Source organism: Cyphellophora europaea (genome assembly GCF_000365145.1).
Source record: "Cyphellophora europaea CBS 101466 unplaced genomic scaffold supercont1.2, whole genome shotgun sequence".
Lineage (NCBI taxonomy): Eukaryota > Fungi > Ascomycota > Eurotiomycetes > Chaetothyriales > Cyphellophoraceae > Cyphellophora > Cyphellophora europaea.
Window position 1 is genome coordinate 3,324,166 of NW_008481808.1, and position 27,577 is coordinate 3,351,742.

The following is a 27,577-nucleotide window of genomic DNA, read 5'->3' on the forward strand; positions in this document are numbered from 1 at the left end:
CCCCCCCCCCCCCCAAAAGCCATCAAATTACACCCGTTGTTCTTGACACCGCGCTGCGCCGGCGGCGTTCCTCCCCATGTATTCTATGCGGCTCTGCAGTCTCGTCATGACGCCCATTTCGGCCCTTGGTTTGCGCTTCGAGCTTGCTGCTGACCTTTCTCTCTGTTTTGGTCCGTCTAAGGCTGGATGGAGTCTTTCGAGGGGCTCACTTCCGCCGGTGCCCATCTTTGCCTTCTTCCGCCAGCCGAGTTGCCTTGGCCTTTGGGCGGACTGTGGTCCTGGCGCATCGGACATGGCAGTCGCTCGATCTTCTGCATCAGCGAAGTGCTCCCCAGACAGAGCCCCGGCAGCTCTGTTCTTGGGGCGCTCAACGGCGCCGTGTCTCTCTGAGTCCAGCCACTGGAACAGCACCTGGTCAATTGGGGCTTTGGCTTCCTACACCATCATGCTTCGCCGTCTTGTAGGTCGGATTGCACTCGCGTCGGTTCCGTCACCAGCACCACTGAGGTGTGTGGGCTCGTAATCTGAACCGCTCTCGACATCACTGTTGCTGACATTACTGTCGACACTGGTGAAACTGGTAGATCGCCGAGAGACATCGCTAGCCGTCCGACGATGACTGAGAAGAGCAGCAGAAGAGGCGCGCTTCAGGACTGCAGAAGACTTGGAGCTGTCACGATCTCGGCTACGTTCCTGGGCGGCATCGGTACGGTCACCAGTTGCTGATGACGGCCTGTAGATGCTGGCAGCAGAGGCCTGGCGCGAGGCCGTGCACTTCAGGGCCACGCGATCAGAGACTGCTTTGGAGGACGCAGAGCTGGAGGGTTGCAGCGAGTGACGCCGACCTGCAGTTGAAGTCCCAGAGGACAGCGATGGCGTTGAGGATGATGTGGATAATCGGCTGCCTGTCTTTCGTCGGACTGTCGCTGAGTTTGATGACGGTGGCTGGACTTCTATCACCGACGCATTGTTAGAGTTGTCGGGATGGGAAGGTGACGACACAGGGTGGTCGAAGATACTTAGGCCGTGGATGCTATTCTCCAATGGCGCAAATCCGGAATCTGCTTCTCGCAAGCTGGGCTGTGGTTCACCTTGTGCCCAGGTCTGTATGTCTATCGTTTCTCTTCTTCGCCTCTCGTTGGCAGCCTGCTTCTCCCGGAGTGGGCTGCGGGGCTCCTCGATGTGAGCCCCTGAGTTTGACCATCTTGGTTGCTGTGACGAAAGTCCGGTTTCCGCGAATGTGCTTTGTGCCTGTTGTTCATCCAGACCAAGGCTACCGTCTCGCTTCTTGCGATCGTAACCCTCAACAGCTCCAACAAATTCTTTGCCAGGCCGACGCATCTTGTCCCTCAGATTGGGCTCAGCATATGACACAGCGGCTTTTGCGCGCCGTGAAGCACGGCCGATGCTCCCATTAAGCACATCTTCGACGCTGTTCATGATGACAGCTTCCTTCAGGGCTCTGGTGTTCGATGGCCCAGACGGCTGTGAAGATGGTGGTGACAAGATATCGTCAGGCAGGAGTGGCGTTTTGGGGAGCACATCGACCTCGTGAACATGATCGGAGTGGGAATCGGTATCCGGTTCAGCTAGCACCGAAACTTGTGTTTGTCGATCCGACAGGCTATCCGTGGAGACATGCTCGGTCAAGGATTTTCCTCGCGTTGGTGGTCGCTCAGTTGTGGTTGATGATTTCTGTTCTCTGCGGCGTCTACTGCTGAGGCTCGAATCCAGGCGCTTGACAGGGCTAGCAGGCTCAGTCGAGCCTTTAGCGGACGGCTTAGCCTCCAGAACTTTCTTCGTAGGAGAATTGACGTTCTTCGGGGCGAGGGCCTTTCGCTCCTTTTCTGGTGACGATATGTGGTGTGATGCTGACTGGGAGTTCTGTCGATCGGAAGGTCTCGTGAATCTACTGCTTTTCCTTGCAGCAGAAGCGGGTTTGAGCGCGGGTTTGCGTTGGTAGACGAAGGTCTCTTGCTCCGCTCTCGATTCGACTGCCGATTTCGTCGTCGGTTGCAACTCAGATGCATCAAACTTTCTCTTCGAGCTCGGCCTGGAGGTCTCTGTCGCGGACGCAGTATCAGAGTCCGCATGATCATGTGCTTGGTGATTGGTGACTTCCATGTCTGAGATCAGACTGCTTGTGCGCCGTTTGCGACGCCTCTCCACGTTGACTGTTGTAGTCGGGTCAGTCGAGTCTTCCTCTCCTGCAGCCGTCTCATTCGGAGTGCTTTCCATTGCGTCAGCTGCTTCAAAGTGAGACACAGGTGGTGGTCCGAGGTCTGGAGATTCAGCAGGAGCACCTGAACCGGTCTCAGAAAAACATTGTATATCCGTCGGATCCAAGGTCAAACGAGGGAACGACTTGCCCTCAACAATCGCAGGAAGGTGGCCATCTTGATCCGCGAAGCTGGGCATCATCATACGTCTTCGCTCCCATAATTCCTTCGTGGGTGTGCTCGATGGCTCCTCCGCCACTGTAAGTCTTCTCACGGCCTGTTCCTTGCTGCGCACCCTCTCCGGTAGTCTTCCCAATTCTGCCACGATGCCGCTCACCTGGGCAAGCTTCTGCTCCAGGTCTGATTTCAGAGCAAGTAGCTCGCCACTGACAAAATCCCTCCTCTTCAGGCGCGAGACTTCTTCGCTCTCGGTGATTAGAGCCTGACGTAGGGACAAATTCTCTGCTAGTAGACGTGCGACTTCTGTTTCAAGGTTTCTGATTCGGATTGCTTGGGCCGAGTTGTTGCGTACTATATCTCGGTTTTGGCGAGTGAAGCGCCTCTTCAGGTTTTCCACGGATTCCACGGGTGGTGGAGGGTCGTTGAGTCGAGCCATGACTGTTGACGGTGCATCGAGCGGCTTATCGAGGGTTACGAAAGCACCGTCCGAGGCGACAGCTAGGAAACAATGAGTTTTTTATAGTTCTCTTCAGCTGGCAATGGCTTGATGTACGTCAAATGCAGAAGTTGTATAGTTGTTCAAGTACTAAAGATCGACCAACGGCAAAAGCGGATGTAAACAAACTGCCTTTTCCATGATCCTTGGCGCCTTGGCGTGTTTTCTTGAGAAAGCGCAGGCGCGTGCCCCGCGTTGGCCGCTACTGCGATTGCTATATCATTTCCCTCGTCCTTTTTGTCCTGGCCACGCTTGACCAGTGGACTCAAAACCTCGTAGCGACACAAAGCTAGCTGGTGCACGCTTGTGCTACAATGGCATATTCTTCGCGGCAGTCGATCCTCCCAGCCTCGCGGCACTCTACGTTCGGCACGACATCGAACGCATCCTCGAACACGGCTTTGCAGCAGCGTATCACACAGAAGCGGGCCGAGCTTGACAATCTGAAGCAGCTACGCGACCTCAGTGGCAATCTGGCGGCGCAGATGTCTGAGTTGGAGAAAAAGCTGTCAACGCTTCGAGATGGCGCCGAAAGTGTGGCCTGTGTCCTACAGAACTGGGAGGGCGTCTTATCTGTCATAGGCATGGCGAGTACCAAGGCCGCCACGACACTGGTTCCTAAAGATGATGTACCGGGCAAGCCGGAGAACGGTCTCCCGCTCACCCTAGTGCGCATCCCAGTGGAGGATAAGAGCCAGGAAGACGAAGAGGAGCGCCAAACAAGATGATCGCTCCTTGCGGCTTGTCTGACACAGGTCAACCATGCACATTCAACTTGCACAATTATGCTGCGATTGCATACAGCCCCTAGTCATTGCAAAGCAGCATCTGTTGCATCTTATGATGCCCGCTCACCCCCACGGGATGGTCGAACTGGCGTCGCTGCTTTAAGGCCTTTGCAGCGCCAACCGATCACACAAGACGTGGGAACGCAAAGCTTTCCCGCATGAAGGCAGCCTGTTGCATGATCCTGGCCTTGCCCCGCGGCGTCCCAGAGCTTGTATTGGCAATCTGCAAAACGATTTGCTGCTCGCCCACGAGCACGCAATGCTGTGTGCGGATGACGGTAGAAGCTGCCGCAGACCAAACAAATCCGAGGCCAGCTGACGTCCGTGATGCCATAAGCCGAATGCATCAACCTCCACAGGGTCCGGGATAACACGCGATAGCTATAAGCGTTATTCCACCTCAGCAAAGATAGCACACGCTTCCACCAGCTGTCTGTCAGTGTATCGTCACAATCAGTCGTGCCAACGGAAGTCGACCCAGTGCGCTGGCACCATAATACAACTGTACTAATTTATCGTCATGTTTTGGATGGCGCAGTCCACCGTGGAGGAGACGTTCAACGCCTACACCGACGCCTCGCTCTCGCCCCGACGTGGGAACTCACCATCCCAGACAGGCAACGAGAAAAGATCTGCACGCTTCCAGTCAGAGTCCAAGGTCCCAACTTTGAGCACCGTGAGTGCCAGACCCAGCAAGTCAAGTTCCGACGCAGAAAGCGCTTCGAAGGCGACAAACAAAAAGACCGGTGCGCGGAATTGATCTCGCTTCTCACAGTTGCGGGGAACAGAGACTTGTTCACGAACGGAGGGAATGTATCATTAATAACAGAATACTTTGCACACGAGCTTTGTTCGCTTCTACGCAGCCACGGTCTGTTCGGGCAAGGCGCATCATTCCCGATCAAGCCTTGGAAGAGTGAACTTTTGCCAATTTCTTGCTGGTCTATTCCCCGGTTGGCCCCGAAGAGGTTTTGGCTTAGCCGGAGTACGGAGTACTTGTGACTTTGCCAGTCCGGGGGTCTCCCCCAGAACAGACTCGCTTGTGTTTCCATGCCAAGAGCAATAGGCGAGCATGACGAACGGCATTCGGTACTCCGCGTCCACATTCCATCTATTGTTGCGCGGTGGAACGGAGTTTCGCAGCCCAGAGATCCAGAATTGGGACATGGAATCGCTGGTGGAGGCTGGACTGGGCCGGGTGCTCGTGTCCACCAAAATCACGTGGCGGGGCCAGGCCTCGATCCAGCCAATTCCTGCAAAGCTTTTAGCCCCGAGGCTTGGGACGAGCTTAATTTCCCCTGAATCCTCCCAGGCTTTTTTTAACGCGCGCCGTTCATACCAGTCTCCAGATTACGGAGTCTATTGCGTCTATGCTGGCAAATTGCGTGACTGCCTGCCTGCCGAACCACAGCTGATTGACACCTCCGGCAGCGTGACAGCCGGCTCGCCGATCTTGCCCCTGAACAGAGAGGCCGTTGAAAGTATCACCTTTGTGCGATCTACCAACTTTTGCTGTACCTCACGGTGGTTCGGCGCAAGCGGTCAGAGTGGCCTGTGAGTCGTTCAAAGCTGCTCAAATGTAAGTCGACCAAGAGTTACAGCGGCTCCTCCAAGTCTGGCACAAGCAAAAGCTTTTTCGCACCATCGCGTCCGATAGTCAATCTGTTTACAAACTCTATTTCGGCGGCTGGTATGCTACATCACCAGGTATCAAAACAACCGTTGCCGAATAGCGTCGTTTCAGCCCTGATTACCGCCGGCCATGGGATCAGCAGTCGTCGGGCCTAAAGACCTTCTGACTTTTGTCATGTTGCCTTCAGCGGTACACTTTCAACTTCCTTTACCAACCTCTCTTTTGAAAACGCCGGACGGCGAGTCACTCTTTTAGTTATTTCAACCCAGTCCCTCGTTACCAGTCATTCATTTCGGTGTGCTTTTCATTCTTTTCTACCATCATGAGCTCCTTCAAGGCTACCTGCCTCAGCCTGTTGGCTCTTGCCAGCATCGCCACTGCTACTCCAGCTGCCGTTTCTCAAGCGGCTCCCAGCGCAAGCCCGAGCGCGTCCTCCTGCTCATCATCCAAGTGCCAGTCCTTCACTATCGACCTCACCTGGGGCAAGACCGATGGCGCCAACTCGTTCTCCAGGAACGCTATCCTCACAAATGGCTCTTTCCCAGGCCCTCCCCTGAAGCTCAAGCAGGGTGATTGCGTTGATTTCACGGTCATCAACAACATGGAGGCTTCCACCGCCGTCCACTTCCACGGCATCCGTCAATTGGCCACTCCATGGTCTGACGGTGTCCCTGGTGTCTCCCAAACTTCAATCAAAGGCGGCGATTCCTACACATACAACTGGATCGCCGACGAGCCCGGCGCATACTTTTACCACAGTCACTACAAGGGCCAGATGATGGATGGTCTCTATGGTGCCATCATCATCTCTCCTGCCGAGAACGCCACCCTTCCCTTCTCTTCCCTTGGCGACGACAAGGCGGTCAAGCAGATCACCGCCGCCAACGAGAACATTGAGACCATTCTTGTCAGCGATTGGTCGCGCTTCACCTTTGATGAACTCTTCGGCTACGAACAGGCAGCCAACATCGACGCGGCCTGCACTGATGCTTTCGTCCTGAACGGCAAAGGTTCGCAATACTGCCCTGACGCGGCCTTCCTCGCTGCTCAGTCCGCGCCTCCGGCGGCCAAGATCCTCAACGGCACGTCCTTGACTGCCAAGGGCTGCATTCCCGCAAGCAATGCTCAGGTCCAAGGACCGCAGTACAACCGCACTCTCTCTGCCCTTCCTCCTGGGGCTTACGATGTCTGCACTCCATCCACCGGTAAAAACTATACCTACACTGTCGATGCTGCGTCCGGCTGGGCTGCGATTTCCTTCATGTCACCTGCCGGTACCGCTCTTTTCAAGATCTCCATCGACGGTCATCAGATGTACGTTTACAGCATCAACGGCCAGTACATTGCTCCCCAAAAAGTGGATCAGATCGGCCTCGACAACGGCGATCGTGTCACTGTGCTCGTCAAGCTTGACCAACCTGCTGCAGACTACACCATCCGTGTCGCCAATGCGGGTCTCAACCAAGTCATCTCGGGCTTCGGAACGCTCTCATACAAGGGTTCAAAGGGCCCCGCAGCCGTGGCGCCAAGCATGTCTTATGGCGGCGGTAACGCCACCGCGATTGTACCACTCAACCGCGCTGCCGGCGCGCCTGTTGGCAACGTCAGCCCCCCTGTGGCTGCGCAGGCTGACAAGACGTTTATGCTGGACATCATGAAGGCACCCAGCGTTCCTGCCGCGTGGGAGTGGGTTCTCAACGGTGATGAACCATACAACCAAACACTGGACGACGCAACAACCCCACTTCTGTACCAGAACCCGTCTGCTATCCCGGAGAGTGACCTGATCCTGCGCACCAACTACAACGAGTGGGTGGATCTCATCATCATCGTCAAAGGCCCTCTGGCTCAGCCTCACCCAATTCACAAGCACGCCAACAAGTTCTACGTCATCGGCGCCGGCACTGGCGACTTCAATTACACCTCCGTCGCCGCCGCACAGGCCGCTGGCGTCCCCTTCAATCTGCAGAACCCCCCTTATGTTGACGGCGCCACCACCCCACCCGCTGAGGGCAAAAGCGCCTGGTTGGCTCTGCGCTACAAGGCCGACACCCCCGGCGCTTGGCTTCTGCACTGCCACGTCCAGACCCATATGAGCGGTGGCATGGCTGTCGCCATCCTCGACGGTGTCGACAAGTTCCCCACCGTGCCCAAGGATGCTGGCAAGACCTGCGGCATTGACGGCAACGGCAGCGGCAGCGGCAAGGACAACAATGGCTCCGGCTCTGGCTCGGGCTCTGGGTCCGGCTCAGGCTCAGGCTCAGGATCCGGCTCAGGATCCGGCTCCGGTTCAGGTTCCGGCTCCGGCAGCGGCAGCAAGGGTGGCTCCGGCAACGGCACGGAGCCATTCACTGGCGCAGCCGCGCCCAATGCCGGGTCTGCTGGCGTCATGTTCGCGTTCGCTGCTGTGATGGTGGCTGCGGCGATGAATGTGCTGTAAACAAAGATTCTTCTTGTGCTCACTTTCTTCGGCCCAAGTGCATTTTTTGAACATTAGGGAGTTTTCGCTTACTGAGACCCCGGAGGGTGGGCTTCAGACGGCTTTTTTCGTGGAGGATGAACGATACCAGATGGAATGCCCTTCTTACCTTCTCACGGTGTGTGTGTGTATGATTCGGAGAACCCTGCCGCCAGGGTGGACTCTGCTATATACATCGACCTTTGTGTGCGTATGTGTGGATGTGTTGGATGCATAAATGGACTCGGAGTGGACAGTGTTACCGTTTCTTTTAGGACAGTTTACTTGGGAAAAGAAAAGGGAGGAAGGGGGGTGAGCAGAAGAAAGGGGGAAAAGAGCCCGTCCGAGATTTGGACGTAAAAAGCCAATACCAACACCGGGGAATCGAGCAGACCTTGGCTCTGAAGTAGGTAGGGATAGATACCTGAATTGAGATGGGTGTCATGTTTACAAAGCTGAAACGATAATGTGGCAGTGGTGAGTGGGAGATATGAAATGTTTTTATTATCGTCCTTGTTTGGTTTACTTCAGATTTGTTGAGTTCTCTTGAGCGGGTGTGATTATAACAGTGTCTCGTTCGCCGGACTTGTATCTCTGAACAAGGTGTCGTACTAGTATCTGATGCCAATACGATGCCCATCGTGCCGTACGTAGTCTCTTGTTTAAATGATGATAAGGCTGGGGTTGGCGTTGGCATTGGCGTTAGCACTCATGCTGAGGTTGGATACACAGACGCAACGCGTCTACAGGCCCCTAGGACACCATGTGGCTGTAGCATAGCGTTATATCTGATTTCACTACGGATTACTGTATGTGCCGTAGTGGTGCGGGACGCCGATTTGGAATGGCGGAGTCCCCGAGAACGACCCTCTTTGTGAGCGATGCGACGACGACGTAGGATGCGGCAACGCTCTGCCGTCACGGGGCGAGACCAACGGCCTCGAGGCGTTGTGGGAAGATGCGGTGGTTTGCCAGAGGGCGCTGTTTGCGAGCTGACTCGCGGGTTCGTTCACTGCACGCTTGGCGCTACTTGGCTGGTTCCTTCAGAGCCCAAAGCAGAGATTAACTTCGGGGGGTTGTGTGCCCGCCAAAGGAAAAGCGTTTGTGTAGGTTGACGAGGTGGGTTGCAAGTGCGTGGCTATGGGAGGCCTTAGTGTTGATGACCTGTTGGCCGGATTGTCTCCGCGTTGGTAAGTCTGACGCTTGGTATAAAAGCCGTGCGATGTTCCAGCCTAATGGATCCAGTTGGTCAGACAGATAGTCACGATGGCTCCTTTCAATGCTGCAGAGACCGTTGAGCTTCTCCATAGCCTTGCCCAGCATTTGCCGAACGAGGATGATGATCGCAAGAAGATCGCTGAGGCAGCCTTCGGCCTTGCAAGGGCAGTCCAGCCCTTGTACGATCAGGTGCAACATCTGCTCTATAGTGCTGTCGTGGTTCCTGTCATCCGAGCCGCAAACGACCTTGAGCTGTTGAGGCTGCTTACGGAGGGCCCGAAGAGCACGAAAGAGCTTGTGACCAAGACCGGAGCGGACGAAGACCTTCTACGCAAGGTTTTTCAAAGCCATGTTATGGCGGGCTGATGATAGGCACTTCGCATTTTGAGATATCTTGCCGCCTACCACGTCATTGAGCAGCAGGATGTCGACGGCTGGAAGGCGTCGCCATTGACAAAAGAGCTCGCAGAACCTGGTGTAATAATGGGAAGCAGCCATCAGTATGGAGCTGCCGAGTTTTGTCCATCACACTGCTGACCAAATGGCAGGAATGATAACCTGAGTCCTTTGTATCAAGCGATACCTGCAATTTGAGGAACATTGAACATAAGAGCCCAGAAGGAGCAGAGAGGATCCCACTCAATATAGGCCACCGCACAGATAAGACGCTTTTCGACTGGTATGGGGACCACCTGGAAAACTTGGCATTTTTCATGGGCTTTCTCCCCGTTGCTCGAAGTCCCAAAGCCAGGAAATGGATTGATTCGGATCTGCCCGACGTGGTGGCTTCCAAGGCTCGGGGTCCAGACGACGTGCTCTTCGTCGATATTGGCGGCAACGTGGGCAACCAGTGGTTTGATCTCCAGAAGTAGAAACCAGAGATGCAGGGCCGGATCATCAACCAAGATCTGCCAACCGTCGTGGCGAACACGATCGAACATCCTGGAGTCGAGCAATGCCCACATGACTTCTTTACCGAGCAACCCATCAAAGGTGAGCCTTCCCCTGTACGCCTCTGAACCGAGCTGATTGGAGTCAGGCGCACAAGTCTATTACATGAGGAATGTTGTTCATGACTGGGGCAACGTAAAAGCCCTTCGAATCCTGAAGAATATTGTGCCAGCCATGACAGAAGGTTCGGATATATGGCTCGACGAGTTCGTTGTTCCAGACGTTGGGGCAATAGAATTACAGGTCAATTGGGATATGACCATGCTTGTCTCAGTCAACACCACGGAGAGAAGTCGTACGCAGTGGCAGAGATTATTGGCCGAAGCTGGTCTGAGCATCAAGAAGATTATGGAATATAATCCTGGGTCGGGAGAGTCCATGATCAGGGCTGTGCCGGCAGCAACAGTACACTCTTGGTTGGTGACACTGTAGAGCATGGGGGATCAGAGATAAGCTAGAGCGGATGATCACTTTGTGTCTCGCTCAACCACCGAGATCTTAGGTAGCTTTTGCTGGAAGTGCTTTTGCTCTTCGGGAGTTGGCTTGACGCCCAGAAGCTCCTCCAGCTGATCTTCGAAATGCAAGGCCAAAGCTGCGTTAGCCATGAGGCCAAAGCCAACGAAAATGCGCGTTCTAGGCGAAAGCGCCTTATATGACCTGTGGCCAAAAGGTTTAGCAAGCAACGGGGAGAGTTCCAGGTGTTTCTTACGACCACAGCGACATTGCGACAAGGTAGCAAATTTCCGTCGGTTGGGAGGGCTCTTGCCGTACGCAACGACCGACGACACCTGCAGAGTTTGTCCCCAAAGAGGCCGTGAGATGATGGATAAGGCACAATCCGGACGATGCTCGTTCCTGGAAGCTTGGAAGCTTCCTACCAAAAGTCTTGGCTGGGTTGCCGAAAGGGTTTAGTGTGTACAAGGCATCTTCCGGCTTGCTTGGTGCACTTCGCATCACAAAGGTCTATAGACATGTCTGGGCTTCCAAAGTTCCTACCGTATTCTGCGGAGTGATTACTGTTGCTGCTGATGGGCGCCTACTTGCCCGCTTCCCGGCATACGTAACGAAGAGCGGACCGTTTGGAGTATGAATGTAAGGGCCGTGCTTCATCTACGCAAAGTCGTGTGGGACTCGAAGCAGAAGGTTCTGCGCGGGTTTGAGGGGCTTCAAGGCAGAAGGGGCTGGTGATGGTGACGAGCTATACTCGCTAGCAGACCTGCCGATACAGAATCATGGGGGAGATGTGTTTAGATGCTACTAGATGGAACGCTCCAGTCGCCTAACAACAGTCGGGGACATGGTGGATCACTTGGCTGGATTCTGAGTTGGTGATGGTTGAGATTTTGGAATCTCGGTAGCTACCTAGTCATTTCATAGCATCGTAGCTTGACTTAAACCTCGACGCTCATTAGCTTTGCAGTAAGCTTGCAGTAGCTTGGCGTCGTCGGTTTTGGGTACATGAGCGGTGACCGCTTCATGCGCCGACCTCTGCCTCTTCCGTATCTGGGTCAATGATCAAAGGGCTAGAACATAGCCATCTGAACTAACATGGCTTCTCTCGTCGCACCAGCCCATGCTGGCCCACTCTCGACAATATCCCCAGCCGCACCACACACTCGCCGCCTTCCCCCGCTCCCATCCCAGAAAGGTCGCAACGCAGACGCTTTCGACACTTTAAGCAACAAGGGTCGAGGCGGTGGCGCTCTCGTACCGCCAGGTGGGCGGCAGGACACCGACGGTCTTGTAGTAGCGCGACAGGCGGTGAATGCGCGACTCGATGAGAATCAGACGGAACTTGGAGTCCTTGTCCTTGCGGTTGCGCTCGAGGTGCTTGCGGACAGCGACAGCCTAGAGTGAGAGGTTGGTGTTAGTGATGCAAGGTCTAGGGGTTGTGGTGATGGGCTGTGGTATTGTTGGGTGACAGAGTGGAAATGGTAAACGTACCTTCTTGATCAGGAAGTATAGGTCCTCAGGAATCTCGGGGGCAAGGCCTATTGGGGATCACTCTGTCAGTCTTGTGTTTTCTTTGCGGTATGTAGCAAAGGGACCAATGCAGAGGCTTTGTGTGATTGTCTTGTTTGGTAGGGCTCGTAGAACATCTTTCTGAGACGTAGATTTGCAGACATCGCTTCGACGGCTTCAAGGCGTGACCAAGGGGATGTGGGAGTATTTACCACTCGACTTGAGGATACGGAGGATCTTGTTGCCTGTGTGTGACGGTTCTGTTAGCCATGGGCTCTCTTGATGCGTTACCTTATTCGCGATGCGAAGGCGCCAGTCGTCGTTTGCTCTTCTTCAAAGGAGTCGGAACATACCAGTAACAACCTTCACTTGCGCGACACCATGGCTATCTCTCAGGATAACACCGATCTGGGAAGGGGTGGCACCCTTGCGGGCCAGCTTGCAGATGTTGTCGACGACCTGGTCGGGCGAGCTCTTGAACCAAGTGGGCACGCTGCGCGAGTACGGGATGGCGGAGGAGGCAATACCCTTGCCCTTGCTGTGGAGGCGACCCATGTTAGGCGGTTTGTCTGGGTTGTTGTCTGGTCGAAGAGGGAGGGAGTTGACGTTTGGCGATGAGGGAGTTGGAGGTGCGCAGTCGACCGGCGCAGGAAAGATCGTTCTGTGGGTGTGAAAATCTTGGCATATGCCAAGGCTTTATATCTGTTCTGGGTTAGACCTAGCTCGAGATGCTAATGGAACTTTTTGATGTCCCTGCTTCGTTTCTCTCTTCTGTATGCACACTACGTTCAATGCACTCGAGCTGTCAGTCATTAGTATGAGAATGAACCATATATTCAAGAGTGTTCGAAAATTGTCGTTTATTCTCCAGAAAGTTCTCCCGTAGCAGTGCCTTCGGATGCATGGCGATATTGCGGGCCACTACACCCGTTCTTGTGACTTGCTCGGTCAGGAACACCACGCCACCCTATTGTTGCTCGAGGTACGTTCTCATTATCTTCATTCGTTCTCCCCCCTCACATCCATGATGATATCACATTTTTACTATTATTTCTGGTACCTCTTATGTCAGTCGCGCTTCTTTGCAGGTGCGGCGATGATCTAAACGGACTTCTGATCGATCATTCATTTACTTCATGCTCAGAGACCTTGTCCAACAGATGCTGACTTCCTCGAAGATAGGTCGGATTTCAGCTAGCCTGTGCTCATTCACTCGTAGCCTTTTCTCTTGAAGCTGGGTATCAGATTTTTTTCAAGCAGCCTAGCCTGCTGCTTCAGCGCCCTTACGTAGACGCCTTCGCTATGCCATGTCTCAAAATGCAAATAAGTGTCAACCTCATGACGTCCCTTCCATGTCCACATCTTGCACCGGAGCTGCGGCAGGGGCAGCAGGGGCAGTGGGAGGCTGTTCGCTCGGTACCTGTGTTGAATCCTGCGTGTTCTGCTCCTCAAGAACTTCCATCTCCCCGTTCAACATTGGCGCATCGGCCGGAGGCACCGCTATTGAGGCAGCGACTTGTGCGGCTGAGTCTGTAGATGCTGTCTCGGTAGCAGCAACTCCATTTGTAGAAGCAGGGTTGGTAGTTTGCGCCTGTGCTTGTGGCTCTTCCTGGGGCACTTCTTGTGGAGGCTCTGTAGGCATCTCGAAATTGTATCGGAAGCGTTCGCGAATCCCAGTGGTATCAGGGTTGCCCTCGTAGAGCATTGACTGGTGGATGAGGCATTCACCCAGCCATTGTAACGGGAACTCGGCCCTGTTTCTCTTGTCAGCGCTAAGAGCGGTTGCGGAATATAAGATGAGCGCACTCTGATGCCAGACTCTCGGTCATTGCTTTCTTGAGGAAGGGCGCAATGCGCGCGTTCAGATAATCGCGCAGAGGAACTTGCTGTCGCGTGCCATTGGGGTTCATGACCAGTGTAGGTGGTGTCAGGTTGGCCGACATGTTGGCGGACACGTTGGGCAGAACCTTGACGTCTTCGAGATGGTCAAGGGCACGACGGACACAGATAGAGCAGCAGGGCAATTCTGAGCTGACAGTGGCAGTCAATGTTACGCGACAGATGTTTCAGAGGCAGTGAAGAAATGTTGGTGCAGGCGCGACCGTACCTTCCTCAGGCGCGATTGTGGCTGCACAGCCCAAAATGGAATACTAGCCGATGAACATGTGGCGCAGGCGACGGTGAGGTGACTCGGCGAGCACAGCATCACCCAGATTCAGACAACCGGCGAGCGACAGATCTGTGACCCGCCGATGCCTTCGTCGTTACTAGATGAGATTCGGCTGTCAATCGATCAAGCCAGCGATGGTGGCCCTGAACGCCATCCCAGCACCGCGATTCTCCTTCGCCTGCTTCGAGCAAGATGCCTTCATTTCCCTCAAACATGTTTCATCAGGAGGAGAATATCCGGCTGATACCCAGTTCATTTCATAAGCGAAAGGTCGGAGAATAAACACGCCATGATTGAGATTTGAACTCGTGGAGGTTGATCATCGATTTTGTCCCGCACCTGCCCCGCGGAACAAATTGACTATCACTGACCTTCATGCTACAGCGTATGATGACAGCCACGTAACTTTGCTAGGAGTTCAGCCTCAATCAGACTCACAATGCAGCCGATGCATGATGTAATGCGATGGACTTGAGTGCTGCCGGGAAACCCGTGAACAGTTCGCGCTGCGAGATCGGGTCGGCGTGCGCGACGTGTGCCAGCCCAGCGAACCAAACTTCCCAGCAAAATGTCCAGCTCCGGCATACCAAGACTGAAGCGCGAATCATGTTGGGAGCTTGTAACATAGGGTGAGGCGACAACTGTTTGACTTCGACCGGAGTACTGCACTGAGACCATTCTCATGCCGCCACGTTGCAGTCTGCGCCGCGACAAGCGAACTGTCTCAAGGTTGGCAGTTGTCGACCTCATAGAAGCGGTCAGCAGCAATATAAAAGCAAGTCGCCTCGGCTTCGTGAATCCCGTCTTCGCGTTTAAACGCTGTTACCTGATGCTTTCCGCAAGCTCTCTTCTTGCACGAAAGTTGGAGCGCCGTCCTAGGGGCCAATTCCCTCTCGGTGCCATAATGAGGGGCCTGAGCTGCCGCTAAACCACCCCTACCCCTGCAACGCAGTGGCTACACTTCGGGGAGCTGCTCAAGTACAACCAAACGAATTGGCAAAGTCGCGCGACGTCGGAACAAAGGTCAAGTATATAGCACTGATGTTGAGATCAAGATGTTCTCGAAGAGTTCATCACAGTGATACGGATACCTTGAGTGCAGGCAACACCCGCTCGATCTCGAGGCTTAGGCGACTCTCCAAGCACCATTGGCTGCATCGTAGCCACTCACATCCAGCTCCGAAAGGCCCAATGGCTTCCCTGTATCGCGGTGGTTTAGGGCGGAATTCGCTGGTTCCACTTCTATCTGGCGCAAGAAACGGTCGCGTCTAGCATCCCCCCGGAAATCTATTCCCCAACAAGCTTCTGGAGCGCCGGCGCGGTCAAAGACAGTTCAATTTCGATACCAGAAAGCAAGCAATTTTTTGCTGCAGGGGAATGCGAACTCAAGCAGCCGGGCTCATGCACAGGAAATTGTGTGGTCATGCAGCCAGCAGCGCCCATACAGCACCAAGCCCAGCAGCTAACCCGATTCCAATCCCAGACGGCTGCAGGAGGTCACTCGAGCAACCCCTCCCTTGGAAAAAGTTGACAGCAGGCCCTTACGGAACCTGAAGCCAGCTTTACGCATGATCTAACTTGCAGCTATCACTGCCAAACTACTACTAACCTGGCCATAGCCTTCCACTCCGAACCTCCCTTCACTCCTCCTCATTGGCCTCAGCGCTACTACCAGCGTCTTCTTGACCTTATCCTTTCCTGGCCTTGAATGCCAGCTTGCTTTGCGCAATCAGACATCCGGCAGCAGTGGCTCCACCAACCACGAATCCACGATGGCGCCTCCAGCATTGCGTGCAGCTCGCCGGCCGTTTGCGCCTCCTGATCGTCTGCCAATCGTTGGGCGGTCCTTTGGCCATTCCATTTTCAAGGAAGCGGTCCCATCTCTCATGTGCTTGAATCAGATCAGCTGCTCATTTACTTTCGCTTCCTAGGCAGTTTGCAGCTTCGCCTCAAGGCAATGTCGACTGCCCTCGAATCATTCCCGACCCTGCTCTCCTTCAAACAAATCTATACCGCTATACAATCGCATGTTTCGCCCTGCGGCTATCGCGCTTACTCCACCCTAGTCACCTGAATGCCTCGTCTGCCGGTCGCGCTCGTGCTTTGGGCAACTTTCCATGTCCAACAAGGGCCACGAGCTTTGGACGAATCGCGAGAAGGTCGACCTTCTTGTGAATGTCCTTCAAAGTCACCACGGCCCAGATCTAGTCCCATACTTGGTACACTTGGTGCAAGAGAATAGAATTGTGCAACCACAATGGATCGACATTCCCTTACCAGAGGGTAAGTTGACCACTTCTCACACTTCAGGCAACGCTGATGGTCTAGGTCGCTCAATGCGCGCCAGCCAGGACATGTTCGGTACTCTGATGCAGAATCCTCGAGCCCAGGCTCCGTACCCCCAAAGTGCAACTCTCGCCTCCCCGTACCCCCCTACAATTCCTCAAACACGAATCTTCACCGAACCCGCACAATTACAACACATCCCCCGTGCCATCCAGCCACGGCCTTCTCGCTCAACGGACTCACCAGCCCCTGCATCCACCAACGGCGAGGGACTCACGATCGTACGGACTGTGGGTCCTGAGTTTGGGGTCGAGAAGCGCAAGAAACGCGGTCGGCCTACGAAAGAAGAAGCAGAGGAACGTGACCGCCTGCTGGCCGCCGAAGGCAAAGTCTACGAGCCAAAGAAAAGACCTTCCAAGAAATTTCGCGCATCAACCGGCACGCCGGTACCAGTAGGAGGTGAATCATCCAATCTCTCTCCTTCTGCACAAACACCAGCGAGAACGATTGAATCGAAGGAAGATTCGTCGAGTGGTAAAAGGCGGCTACGACGTCAAGCCAGCCAAATTTCAGTTCAGCCTCCTCCGCACCCAATGTCTCCACGTACGCGACCGAGCGATGATCCCGAGCGCTCAGCGGAGAGCCCCTCGGATCGCCTTCTAGCGAGACTGGGCAATCGAGGCGGCGGCGAACGCATACCTCTGACAGCCGAACCTGCCATTAAAATCCAGCCACCTCCGACAACGTCTGGCGTTTGACGAGATTCAACACCCCTCAGTTGCCCATCACCCACGAGCGCACGATGCGACCATTCAACCTCCTTGTTACTTTCGATAGACATCCCAAGACGATGTCACGACCCGTAGACGGCGTTTGCTGCTTGCTCTATCCAACAAGCAACGACTGACACGACATGAGGGCGGTGTTCTTCTATGTTTTTTAATTCTTGCGTTTACATATCTTCTGCAACATTACGATAGGGAGACGCGCGCGCCGGCCAGCCTACTTGGCCAAGTATAAGGGTGCGGCATGAACAAAACAAATGGAAATCAAGACGCAGAATAGGTGCTTGTTGTTTGGGGGCATCTCCTCTAGGGGACCAAACGGCTGGATGGCTTTCCCAGCAGCAGCAGCAGCAGCATCAACGACTATTCGAACTCACTGCGCACTACCACTACAATCACAAATAACGACACAAAAGCTTCATCATGACGACCTTCATAATCGTGTATATCTAAGGATTGGGGACACTGGGGAACTAAAGCAGGCTTGCTGGTCAAGTCTGAAGGTACATAACACAACCTCATATAAGAGATACACCTAATATAGGACTCAAGAAAAGAGTCTGTGGACTTCGGCTGTCGGCCTCGGGAGATACCACAGCACTGCTGAAGCCAACAATTGAGACCTTGAGTCTGTTTCTATGCCGTTCATGTCGTAGGCCCAGCACTAGCCTCGCCATTCAGCTTGAGTGACACGGAGTTCTGTACGTGACAACATTGTTAGCTGGTCTATATTCGTGTCCGGCCAATCCCCCCCACCCCAGCCTTTCTAGGGCCAGCAGCGAAGCCGCGTCCTGCAACCAACAGTGGGATTTGGCATGAAACTTCAGCACGAGCATGGTCACTGAGGGCCAGCAAGGGTTTCTCAAAGAGGAAACTCGCACGCTGTGCCAACCTGTGCATCCCCATCGAGCTTCGACACAAAGTCCCCCAACTCCCCGGCCTCCCCCCATGCACCGCGCATCAAAGTACAGTGTGTAGTTTCGAAAGAAAAGGTCTGGGTCTCCTCGACCGCATGCACTCATCCATTGCCTTTTTAGCTCGCCAAAAAATGCGAATGCTTACGTCGGGAGCATGTACCTCCACCTCAAGCCAGAGGTTTGCTCCCCGGTGAAGGTGAACGCGCTGGAACGTCGACTCGCCTGCCCGCTAGTGCAGTCTGATACTTCACTTGCTTCCTTGCTCTCTTGCTTGCTTGCTTTCGAATAGTGCCGGCCAGAGGATGCCCGTTCCCTGAGAGTCCTGCTGGGGGGGGCGTCTACACAGAAAGTATGTTTGGGTGTCATGTACAGTACATAGACCGATGCCTAAGTTCCCAATGTGCTGTCGAATGATGCGTTGCGCGCTGGCCAGGGGATGGTCAGGGAAGGGGGGGGGTGTCCTCTGTAAGTGGATAAAGTGCATTGGAGAGGCCCAGCAGCCAGCGACTTGGGGTGGCGCTGCAAGTGGTTGGAAGCCGAGGGTGGTGGTAAGGTGAGGTGAGGTGAGGATGGTTGCAAGCGTGTGGTGGGGGTGCTTGCCGGGGTTGGCGAGGGAATGTGCAAATATATTCTACATTTTGGCTTTTGTTTTGTACATGGTATCTTGAACTTCTGCCACGATGATGGCGGAGATGACGCCTAAGTTCACTGTACGCTTCTATTGCATCGCAGCGAAAGGCAAGCACAGATGGTCGTGATCAGGGCAGATTCTCAACTCAGCTCTCCGACCAGATGCAAGACGTAGGACCTCTTTCCGTCACAAGGTCGAGCTAGGCCTGATACCACCCACCAAGTCCTAAAATTCCGCCGTCCTCGGCGCTCGTGTCCATTGACCATTTACGGACAGCGGAGACATCGAAAGACGTTCGCCAGCCAGCCTCGTACATTTCCATACCGGCCCACGCGATCATGGCAGCATTATCTGTGCACAGCTCGACTGGCGGAAAGACCAGTTGCACACTTCCGTAGCCCCGCGCATTGAGGGTTTCTCGTAGAAACCATCGAAGGAAAGCGTTGGCCGCTACTCCGCCGGATACCACGAGAGTGTCAATCGCCCTATCAGAGCGTGTCTGGGCTTGCTGGTCGAGGGCTAGACATATTCTGGATGCAAGGTGCTCAAAAGACACGCCAATCACGGTGCGTGCGAGTAAAAGTCGTTCATCGTAGGAGATGTTTGGTTTCTTGGTCAGCACCCTTTCCACGTGAGAAGGGATGCCGGCGAACGAAAAGCTCATGTCGCGAGACTTTGAAAGCGGCACCTGTAAGGACCACCCGTACTCATTGACCGGCTTGTCCAGTTCATCTCGGCGACGAGACGGAAGAGGATATTGTTTGAATGTGTCAGGTGTGGGGAAAGCGTAGTTGGACAGGTGCTTCCCGTATGCTGTATCGTTCGTGCTCGCTAGGACGTCGGCAGGAAGTATCCAGCGGCCGCACTTGTCCAGACAGTCTCCAATAGCGTTGTCAATGCTGCTCGCGAGAATAGCGTGAGATGTCAGGAATGTCGAGTGGAGTAGCATGGTATGGCCTCCGGAGACCAACAAGTTGAAAAAAGGGAACACCGGTTGTGGATCAGAAGAGCGGTTGTTGAGCGCGTGAACAAGGCGAGGCGTCAGCGCGTGCGCTTGCATGTGGTGGACTCCCACCATCGGAATACGCCACGCCGTAGCAAGTCCCTTTGCCGTGTCCAGTCCACACGAGAGGTTGCTGCGCATACCAGGGCCGCGCGTAACGGCGACAAAATCAGGGATCTTGCGGGACACGCCGTCTGGTCCAACCATCGACTGCTGGCCCCGTCCATTGGATGGTGGCAACGAACCCATGGACCTTTGAATCAAGGCTGCGAGGTTCATCCTATGGCTATCAAGTGCCTCGAGTGGATGAATGCCCCCTTTCCCAGTATTCGCAGCTGTGATCTTTTCGTGGAAGTGTAGCCTCGCCCGCCCGGGCCAGTCATCTGGCATGGATGTTCCACCATGTTTTTCAAGTATGGCAACACAAGTATCGTCGCATGAGGTTTCGATCGCAAGTGTCAAGAGTTGCCGGCGTTGCGGGGATGCGCCGCAGCGCGTGAGCGGTCGAATGACTGCATGCCTCGGTCTGGGAAGGCGACGCAGCATCGACTGGAGAAGGAAGGCGATTGTCGTATCAGTATGAGCATAGCATGGCGTTCTGATGTGAAGCGACCACCCAACGCGACTCGACGTCGATGGCTCGGTGAGTATTGATCCGTTCCGAAGCGCCAAGACTTGAACCGACGTCGACCAAACGAGCTCGTTGTCCGCGTTTCGATCACGAGAGAACCGCCATTCAGCATATGCAATGATGCTGAACACGCAAGCGTCCTTGCGCCAGCAGACTGGGACGGGCAGGGTCTATGGAGAGACCGCCGATCCTGCCGCCCCTTGGTTGGGCAGAAGGCGATTTACTTTTGAGGTTGACCTCTCAATAATTACAGTTAGCAAGCCCTAAGAGCGGCTGCCGCATGGCCGATTTCAGCTACTGGCGATGATTTGCGCTGCATCTGTGGCGTTTCTGCTTGAATGGCCAACTGCCCAAGACTGCACAAGTTGAATATTGTCAAATAAGCAACCGCGCACGATGCAATGGACTACTACGAGGTCTGATGGAAGACATAGGTGTCTCCGCGTGGCCATATGGAGTTCTGCGTGAGGGCTGGTTTCGGCGTGCAGTCTGTGACGGGCTGTCACTACGAGCTACAGGACGTTATTCACATACCGCAGCCCCAATTGCCCACATCATGGTCATCGACACCGGTCCCAAGGTCGATGTTTATCAACCCATGCTCACAGGACGTGCGACTCGTGAAGCGTCTGAATTTGTGACATCTCATCTCCATGATCTGGTCGTTCCGAGAGGGCATTTTGTCAGTGTCGGAACATCTCAAAGTGGCTGAAGGTGAGGTGTAAGTTATGGTAGGCCTCGTGTAGCCATGTAAAGTACGAACACTGTAAACGAGCTCAGATCGGCAAAATGTTTGTTAATCACAAAAGGATCAGACGATGTCGTCTCAAAATACCTTTCATCAGCGCTGTTGATTGTTCGTGCAGCATCACTTGTTAGCGACAACGTGGTTTGATCTATATACCTCGAACAATGTCACAGCACCATCAGCATACAACGGCCCAGGAGGCGGTTGGATTCACCACCCACCCGACTTGTATAGAGGTGATAGTACGAGACACCTAAAGAGGAAGTTGGACCTGGCTAGCACATGTACCGATCTTCCGTCCTAAATTGGGCCGCATTGCTTGGAGCGTTGTTCACTGAGACAACCGGGGTAAGTTGAACCTGGCGCAAGATTTGACCAGACTGAAGATCGCGTCGTACAGAAGCGTTGCCCTCCCACCAAAGTGCCCGCACAAGACCGCGCACGGCATGTCACATCAGCACTGCGCTTGACCCAAAACAGTACCCCCGGCGGTCGAAGTTCTTTTTGCGATTGGCTCCCCTGGCTGTCAAAGGTTGCTCGGCCGAACTCCCAGCTGTCCCAATTGCCAGAAGGAGTCAAGCCCCAGCTGTCAAACTCGGAGGGAGGGCTGCGCCGGCAAGAATTCGCGCTCCGCCGTTGCGGCTGCCTCGCTTCTTCTTAAGACCCCCTCCAAGTGGCAACTCCAACTTCCCTTTTCTTTCTTGTCTTCACAACAACAGGCGAACAGGCGTTGAGCCGCCCTACTTTTCCCTAGGCAGTTTTAACAGCAACTTGTATTGCAAACCTCCACAATGCCAGCCTCAGCAGCACCAAGTCAGCGCATCCCGGCCTTCCGACCGCCATAATTGGCGCTCTGATGGTCCTAGCGACTACGAAACTGGTTACGACGATTACGGTCAATTCTTGACGGACTGCACTGTCTTTGAACAATGCAATGACATTTACAACAATTATTATACCCCCTCATCGGGCTCTGACACTTACGTCGAGCAAGATACTCAGTCTCAAAAGTTTGCGGTCGATGCCAGTTGGTGCCCGCCGCTTCAGGCGGCCCCTCCGGCCTACTGCTACTCTCCACCGAAGCCTCAAGTGGCCACTGGTGTGCTTGCATCCGAGACTCCTGGACTCCCACAGCCCGGCATCGACTACGAAGAAGACTCGTTCCCAGCCAACTTCTTCATGAACCCATTTGCGGTATCTTTTCCCGGCGACATCGCCCACTATGGAGACCTCGGCATGCCACTCGACCATGTCCCAGACGACGACGATGAGGAAACACTGGAAGGCACGCCATCAGATGACCATCATCGTCAAGCCGGTGGCCTGCGGGAAGGCGTGCACCGTGATGCTTCGGCTAAGGACACCTCACTGTCTGCCTCTCCCCGTGCACATCCACCAAACGCAGGTATCACCCGTAGCTCCACGTCCGGCAGCAAACAGTCTTCACCCCTCATCAATGTCATCAACGCATCGCCATCACCACTCACGGACAACACGTACTCTTGGCCGTCGCCTCCGGGCCCCTCCAACACCAACACACCACCTGCCCCCACCACCTTCTCCTCCTCTAAACCTTCATCACCGCCGCAGAACCCAGCCAACAACACTGCAGGCGGCTTCCAGTTCGTTGACGCCTCGGACCGCAAGACCATCGTGCGCCTGCGCAACACCATGGTCTCGCGCAAGCACCGCGACAACAAGGTGCAGCGCATCAAGGAGTTGGAGAAGATGCTCGAGGAGCGTGACCGTGAGCTGGAGGAATTGAGGCGAAAGGTTGGGGAGAGGAGTGGATGAGCCGTTGTCGTGCGTGTGAGAGGCTGAGTGTGGGAGAACAACGGTGATTGATCTGTTCTAGAGTTTAGATATTGTGAGGGAAAAGCAAGTCGGTAGATTTGTGGAATAATGACCTTCGATTTCTACCTAATATCTCCTTTTACACCGAGTCGTCCCCACATATTGATGCCGTGCTCTTATCATGCCGAAACAACATTCTGCTCTCCCCCATACCTGCAGGCTTCGTGAGTCTACTCCCCCTGGAATCACGCGCTGCCATCCATCATGCAATAACAAGGGGGCTTGTTTGTCGCTCTCACGTAGCCGACCCAAAAAGAGGTTGTCAGGGCTATTCTTAACTCCTATTCATCCCAGCAACTGGGTCAAATCTCCCCCCTTCCTTTCGATGCAGGGCGCGTGCATCGTCCGCAGCAAGGCCGTATGAGTAAGTGGCTATTCCACCTCGTCCGCACTCCTAGCCGAGGCGGGGGCCCTCTAACGGCTGCTCGAGCTTGTGTGAGGCTCTTGCTAAGCGGTCGCATGTCATAGCGCCCTCCGGCACGGAGGCAAGAGTGCCGCCATTTCGAGTTCGCTCAGGAGGGGCGCGTCCTGCTGGAGACAACGTTTTATTGTAGAAAATGTACCGGCTAGTGTCATGTCGAGGGAATGTCGAGCGTTTGGAGGTGGGAGGCCACGTAGCGCGAAGCTTGTGGCAGGTGTAGAGACGTAGAAGCTGGCAAAAAGGAGGCCTCCCCAAGGAACAGAGATTACCACGAGCATTGTATTATCCCTCCATCCGTACATCCTGCTTAGGAGCGTCGCTTAGGTTCTTCAAGAGATACGACCGCTTGAAGTAGGTGTTGGGGTGCACGATGGTGTCAAGTTCAGCAGCACCCCAGATACCCTCATCCTTGACTTTCTTGATCTCCCCTTTGTGGGCCCACTCGAACACTCGGTTGCATGCAATATGGTATCGTTTCTTCTCTACGTCTTCCTTGACACCTCTGAGCACTTCTCGATCATGTACTCCAGTAGCTTGAAGCATGCTCGTTAGGTTATCAACGCTGAAGTGACGGTACGGGCAGCCGTGTGCTTCACCTGTGCCTGGAGGGTGTTCTGTGAGGATCTTCTGACACGAATAGGGAGAATAGCCGCGACCACGGCGGTTGGCGTCCCCGCCCACGTCGCCGTAAACATGTCGAACGTTGTAGCGATACTCTTTATTGAAGGTGTCATCGGTGATTTTGGTAAACGCCTGACGCCAGAACATCAAGCAGTCTTCGAGGCTCAAGCCGATGCCTTTCAAGAAGAGTGTGTATTGCAACCGGCCGAAGTGCTTTAAGTGGCTGTTCTGGCGGAGTGTGGTGTGAAGGTGCTTCATACACAACGGAAAATGTTGTGATAGTGCGTCAATGTTGGCAGCATTGATGGCAGCCCCTGCCAGAGACGAATCGGAGTCGGAGAAGCCGGCATCGGGTGTAGCGAAGTTCTTGGACAGGTGGTCCAGGATAGGAGATAGACGGTCGTCCTCGTCGAGTCGCGGCAATTGTCGAGCGGTCAGTTCGAGGCCTTTGTCTAGGCGGCTTGTGAATTCAGTGAGGATCATGCTGGTCTGCTCCTTCAGTGGCACATAGGCTTTGCCCTTCTTGATTAGAACACGTCGGTGCTCCACCAGCTCTGGAACTCTGGTCCAATCGACCTTGAACCAATTCTCCTCGTCGAGCCGCCGAATACCAGGCGTGGCCCCCAGGAGTTCTTCGCCGAGGGCTCTCTTCTCTTCGGGAGTGACAAGGTCCCAATTCAAGTTCAGACTGTCGACAAAAGCACGCTTTTCTCGACCATCGTCCTCTTCGAGGCGTAACTTGAAGAGCATGGTCTCGATACGGGCAAACCGTCTTCGCAGATCCTCGGTGCCTGAGAAGGCGAGTCTGAGGATGTAGTGAGAGTAATGATCTTTTCGACGTTCATCCTTCAGTCTCTGATCAACCTGGCCTGCAGCGGCTGCTGTATTGTTTGAGAGTGGTAGGTACTTCTTGAGCATAGGCTGCATGTGTGCGGCAGTTTCTTGGGGTGACCGGTTCCTGAATGAGCACGACTCCAACTCGGCGAGAACTATCAAGTCAGTCAAACACCATGAAGCAGACTGAAGAAACTCACTTCTCAGTCTATCAATGGCCCATGTCTCGAACTCCTCAAGACTGATCTCCTGCGTTGGCGGCACATCATAGAGCGACAGTCTGTGCGGGTAGTCATTTTCCCTGTACGTAGCTGTAGCAAACTGAGTCTTCCTGTAGTCTGTCTTCTTTCGTTTCGCGTCGAATCGGGCTTCTGATCGAATCATGTTTGCTGGGTATCGAATGAATGATCTTACTTCCGGGCGTTCACGAGGAGTACTCAATAGTTAGATCAGCGGGGCAGGCGACGCGTCGCGGTGGAAAAGCGCGTTTCAGGGTTAGGGCTACAAGTGCCTGTAGGCTCTTTCGCCTAAAAATGCTGCTAAGCGAGAAGCACGCTTACCTAACCGCTGCCCGCAGTCAGCACGAGTACGGAGTAGTTGTTCGGCCTCCGCATCTCGAGCCGCCAGTATGTGACTTTCTTCTTCCACCTCTCCGCATTCTGGGTCCTGTTTGCCGAAAGAGCTGCAGTGCTCGTCCTTTTCGCCGTTGTTCAGTCTACCTTTTTCTGTTTCGTTTGGCAACATGATCCGGTGACTTCAGCCGTCCGGGCTCGTGGCCCTCCTCACGCGACCCTGTCCAAGCTGCTCCGAGCACCGGCCCCCCACTCTCCGCACAACGCCATGACTTTCGCGACTGTCTCCAGAAAGCTGAGAGAAGCTGCCAGGGTCATTCTAGTCGGAGCTCCTGGTGTTGGAAAAGGAACACAGTCCGAGAGATTGATACAGCGCTATCCGCAGCTCAGCTCTATCGCAACCGGAGACCTACTTCGGGATCATGTAAAGAATAAAACCTCTCTGGGTAAGAACATGATGTATAGAAGATTCGACGGTGCCTGACAGACGTCCAGGCAAACAAGCGGAAGCGTACATGAATGATGGGGGTCTTGTGCCAGATCCACTGATCCTGAACCTCATCCTCTCCGAATTGACGACTCGCAAATGGCTCACGGTCGACAAATCAAACGACGAAATCATTGCTTCTATTGGTCGTGGTAATGGCTCAGCGTCTTCCGCTGTGCAGCCAGACTCGCGCCCAGACTGCTCGTTTCTGTTGGACGGTTTCCCACGCACAGCTACTCAGGCACAAGCGCTCTCCCACCTGCTGCCGATGAATCTGGTCTTTCACCTAGTGACTCCGGTTGACATCATACTTGGACGTATGGCAAATCGTTGGATTCACCAGACATCAGGAAGAGTATACAATGTGGGCTTCAACGATCCGAAAGTGCCTGGCAAGGATGACCTAACAGGCGAGACCTTGGTGCAGCGAGAAGATGACAGCGAAGCCACCTGGCGGAAGAGACTGTCCAAGTTTGAGGAGACCAGCAGTAGTCTACTTGATTTCTACCGCAAGCAAGACTCGAGTCTCGTGGTCACGGTCAAAGGCAACAGCAGTGATGAGATTTCGCCGCAGATATTTGAGGAGATTGATCGCAGATTTGGCGCGTGAATGCCATTGAAGAGATGACATATGTAGATACATTTATACTCAAAGTTATTGATAAAAAATGTCTCCTCGACTGATGATTTCCCAGATTTCATGAAGCTCAGGATGAGCTAGAGATCCAAGCGCCCAGCCAGAGGCGGTAACAGCTAATCTACGCACGAAGTGCAAACAACCTCAGCATCGGGGTGGGCATGAGGCTGAGACGCAAAACACAAGGTAATGCTGCTTATCGGCGGTGAATATAGACGAGGAAGAGAAGGGGAGCCCAACCCAAGGTGATTTTGTCGAAATTTCGCCTTGGCACATCGTCATTTGAAATGCTGCCAATATCCGCCAACGACCTCACAGTCCTGGCTCCTCGCGTTCACTCTTCCTCGATCTCTACGCGGGTACGATTGAAGGGCGACTCTACTTCCGATGGTGAGGCCCACATCCATGCCGGGGTATGTGAAGCTGAGAACACGTCATTCTCGGCGCGTCAACACGCAGCTTGTGCAGTAGCCAGATCGATTGAAGAAGATCGCTCGTTTGGGATATTTTCTGGCAAGAGCTGTTTGAAGCCACTGTGATGCTTATACGCAAGCAATCAGGTATGTGTCAGCCACATGTGCCTGGATTAGTGCATGAGACCTTGCATTTTCGATAGATGAGATCGACTGTATTACCGACATCCGAGACAAGATGGGCTGATGTGAAAGGCTGGCGAAGAATCGTCTGCTGTCGACGACGGCAGTATCTCTAACAAATGAGTGACTGCGTCTCCTGCATTGGGCTCATCTTCAGTCTGTGCTATTGCCAATGTCAGCGGTGCGAGCAGGCTTTACCATGCCGCTTCTCTGCACGGTGTTCTTAGAACGCGTGTGTGTCTGACAGCTTCCGAGACCAATAATCCAATCGTTGCTGGTCCATGGCGCGTCGTCTCTTGAAGCAGATAGTTGCAGCCTCGAAGCAGCAATTCGAAGCTCCTTTCGCCTTCAGGTTTTCCAGTGAGTATTTCAACTGGATCAATCTGGTCCGAGACGTCGGCCCAAGGTATGCCTCTATTTCATACATAAGTCCCTTCATCAATCGCAAGCACCAGCCTTTCTCATCTATCAGCGCTTAC

General features: G+C 54.1%; 12 protein-coding genes across 12 annotated transcripts; 6 read left to right on the forward strand and 6 right to left on the reverse strand.

Moving 5' to 3' along the window:
* Positions 1–435: 435 nt before the first annotated feature.
* HMPREF1541_02770 (uncharacterized protein) lies at positions 436–2,835 on the reverse strand (the record flags this gene model as incomplete). Its single annotated transcript, XM_008717125.1, has 1 exon — positions 436–2,835. The coding sequence occupies one exon, from the start codon at positions 2,833–2,835 to the stop codon at positions 436–438; it is 2,400 nt and encodes a 799-aa protein (XP_008715347.1).
* A 374-nt stretch (positions 2,836–3,209) lies between these two features.
* HMPREF1541_02771 (uncharacterized protein) lies at positions 3,210–3,623 on the forward strand (the record flags this gene model as incomplete). Its single annotated transcript, XM_008717126.1, has 1 exon — positions 3,210–3,623. The coding sequence occupies one exon, from the start codon at positions 3,210–3,212 to the stop codon at positions 3,621–3,623; it is 414 nt and encodes a 137-aa protein (XP_008715348.1).
* Positions 3,624–5,638: 2,015 nt separating this feature from the next.
* On the forward strand, positions 5,639–7,756 carry HMPREF1541_02772 (uncharacterized protein; the record flags this gene model as incomplete). Its single annotated transcript, XM_008717127.1, has 1 exon — positions 5,639–7,756. One exon carries the CDS (start codon positions 5,639–5,641, stop codon positions 7,754–7,756), a length of 2,118 nt encoding a protein of 705 aa, XP_008715349.1.
* Positions 7,757–9,040: 1,284 nt separating this feature from the next.
* HMPREF1541_02773 (uncharacterized protein) lies at positions 9,041–9,864 on the forward strand (the record flags this gene model as incomplete). Its single annotated transcript, XM_008717128.1, has 3 exons — positions 9,041–9,328; positions 9,365–9,467; positions 9,653–9,864. The coding sequence occupies 3 exons, from the start codon at positions 9,041–9,043 to the stop codon at positions 9,862–9,864; spliced, it is 603 nt and encodes a 200-aa protein (XP_008715350.1).
* Positions 9,865–9,873: 9 nt separating this feature from the next.
* Positions 9,874–10,375, forward strand: HMPREF1541_02774 (uncharacterized protein; the record flags this gene model as incomplete). Its single annotated transcript, XM_008717129.1, has 2 exons — positions 9,874–9,985; positions 10,032–10,375. 2 exons carry the CDS (start codon positions 9,874–9,876, stop codon positions 10,373–10,375), a joined length of 456 nt encoding a protein of 151 aa, XP_008715351.1.
* A 35-nt stretch (positions 10,376–10,410) lies between these two features.
* Positions 10,411–10,666, reverse strand: HMPREF1541_02775 (uncharacterized protein; the record flags this gene model as incomplete). The annotated part of the gene is made up of 2 exons (XM_008717130.1): positions 10,411–10,600; positions 10,653–10,666. 2 exons carry the CDS (start codon positions 10,664–10,666, stop codon positions 10,411–10,413), a joined length of 204 nt encoding a protein of 67 aa, XP_008715352.1.
* A 951-nt stretch (positions 10,667–11,617) lies between these two features.
* Positions 11,618–12,460, reverse strand: HMPREF1541_02776 (40S ribosomal protein S13; the record flags this gene model as incomplete). Its single annotated transcript, XM_008717131.1, has 4 exons — positions 11,618–11,791; positions 11,888–11,934; positions 12,118–12,150; positions 12,259–12,460. 4 exons carry the CDS (start codon positions 12,458–12,460, stop codon positions 11,618–11,620), a joined length of 456 nt encoding a protein of 151 aa, XP_008715353.1.
* A 781-nt stretch (positions 12,461–13,241) lies between these two features.
* Positions 13,242–13,848, reverse strand: HMPREF1541_02777 (uncharacterized protein; the record flags this gene model as incomplete). Its single annotated transcript, XM_008717132.1, has 2 exons — positions 13,242–13,659; positions 13,712–13,848. The coding sequence occupies 2 exons, from the start codon at positions 13,846–13,848 to the stop codon at positions 13,242–13,244; spliced, it is 555 nt and encodes a 184-aa protein (XP_008715354.1).
* A 2,344-nt stretch (positions 13,849–16,192) lies between these two features.
* HMPREF1541_02778 (uncharacterized protein) lies at positions 16,193–17,119 on the forward strand (the record flags this gene model as incomplete). The annotated part of the gene is made up of 2 exons (XM_008717133.1): positions 16,193–16,358; positions 16,404–17,119. 2 exons carry the CDS (start codon positions 16,193–16,195, stop codon positions 17,117–17,119), a joined length of 882 nt encoding a protein of 293 aa, XP_008715355.1.
* A 1,774-nt stretch (positions 17,120–18,893) lies between these two features.
* On the reverse strand, positions 18,894–20,243 carry HMPREF1541_02779 (uncharacterized protein; the record flags this gene model as incomplete). Its single annotated transcript, XM_008717134.1, has 1 exon — positions 18,894–20,243. One exon carries the CDS (start codon positions 20,241–20,243, stop codon positions 18,894–18,896), a length of 1,350 nt encoding a protein of 449 aa, XP_008715356.1.
* Positions 20,244–23,633: 3,390 nt separating this feature from the next.
* Positions 23,634–25,190, reverse strand: HMPREF1541_02780 (uncharacterized protein; the record flags this gene model as incomplete). Its single annotated transcript, XM_008717135.1, has 2 exons — positions 23,634–24,961; positions 25,007–25,190. The coding sequence occupies 2 exons, from the start codon at positions 25,188–25,190 to the stop codon at positions 23,634–23,636; spliced, it is 1,512 nt and encodes a 503-aa protein (XP_008715357.1).
* Positions 25,191–25,646: 456 nt separating this feature from the next.
* HMPREF1541_02781 (uncharacterized protein) lies at positions 25,647–26,475 on the forward strand (the record flags this gene model as incomplete). The annotated part of the gene is made up of 2 exons (XM_008717136.1): positions 25,647–25,824; positions 25,874–26,475. The coding sequence occupies 2 exons, from the start codon at positions 25,647–25,649 to the stop codon at positions 26,473–26,475; spliced, it is 780 nt and encodes a 259-aa protein (XP_008715358.1).
* Positions 26,476–27,577: the final 1,102 nt, after the last annotated feature.